At 35.0% G+C, this 605-nt stretch overlaps 1 protein-coding gene across 1 annotated transcript in view; it reads left to right on the top strand.

The window, feature by feature from the left end:
- IFT74 (intraflagellar transport 74) overlaps positions 1-605 on the top strand; it is a 111,195-nt gene that overhangs the window by 91,580 nt on the left and 19,010 nt on the right. The window contains exon 12 of the mRNA XM_012646308.1: positions 286-387. Within this exon, the coding sequence (XP_012501762.1) occupies positions 286-387 (102 nt within the window). The remainder of the gene's footprint in view (positions 1-285; positions 388-605) is intronic.

Raw genomic sequence — 605 nt, forward strand, 5'->3', positions numbered from 1 at the left:
TTAAGGAAAGTGTCCCAGAGGAGGTGATCTTTCATTTTAATGATTTTCAGCCATGCCCACTAGCATGCAGCTAGAGCAGCACTGTCCAACAGAAACACAATTTGACAGTATGTGGAAATGTTCTTATTAATTACCCTTGGGTTAATAAAAAATTAAACAGTGGTAGTTTAAAATTTATATTTGCTTTGAATTTCTAAAAAATACTCTTAGGACATACAAATCAGAGTTCAGATAGTATTGACTATATCAACAGTAGCCTCTCTTGTCATGTTTTTCAATTGGCAGCTTTTATTGAGACTTTTGAGGAAACTAAGAATCAGGAACTGGAACGGAAGGCACAGATAGAAGCCAGTATTGTTTCACTTTTGGAGCACTGTAGTCGTGTAAGTACCATGTGCCTGTAATGGTGTCATTATTTTTTCTGTGATTAACTTTTCAAATACAACTCAAAAAATATGGCATGGCTCACTACCATGACTGCTCATTTGAACTGTTTCCTTTAAATTCCCTTGCTTGCTATTTTGTTTCTTCAAGCTATTAATTTTTATCTCCTATTAGAAGAACAGCTAGAATGTTGATTCTAGTCCAGTGAGATTTCTTCCAAC

This window comes from Propithecus coquereli, unplaced genomic scaffold (genome assembly GCF_000956105.1).
Source record: "Propithecus coquereli isolate 6110/MARCELLA unplaced genomic scaffold, Pcoq_1.0 Scaffold106, whole genome shotgun sequence".
Classification (NCBI taxonomy): Eukaryota; Metazoa; Chordata; class Mammalia; order Primates; family Indriidae; genus Propithecus; species Propithecus coquereli.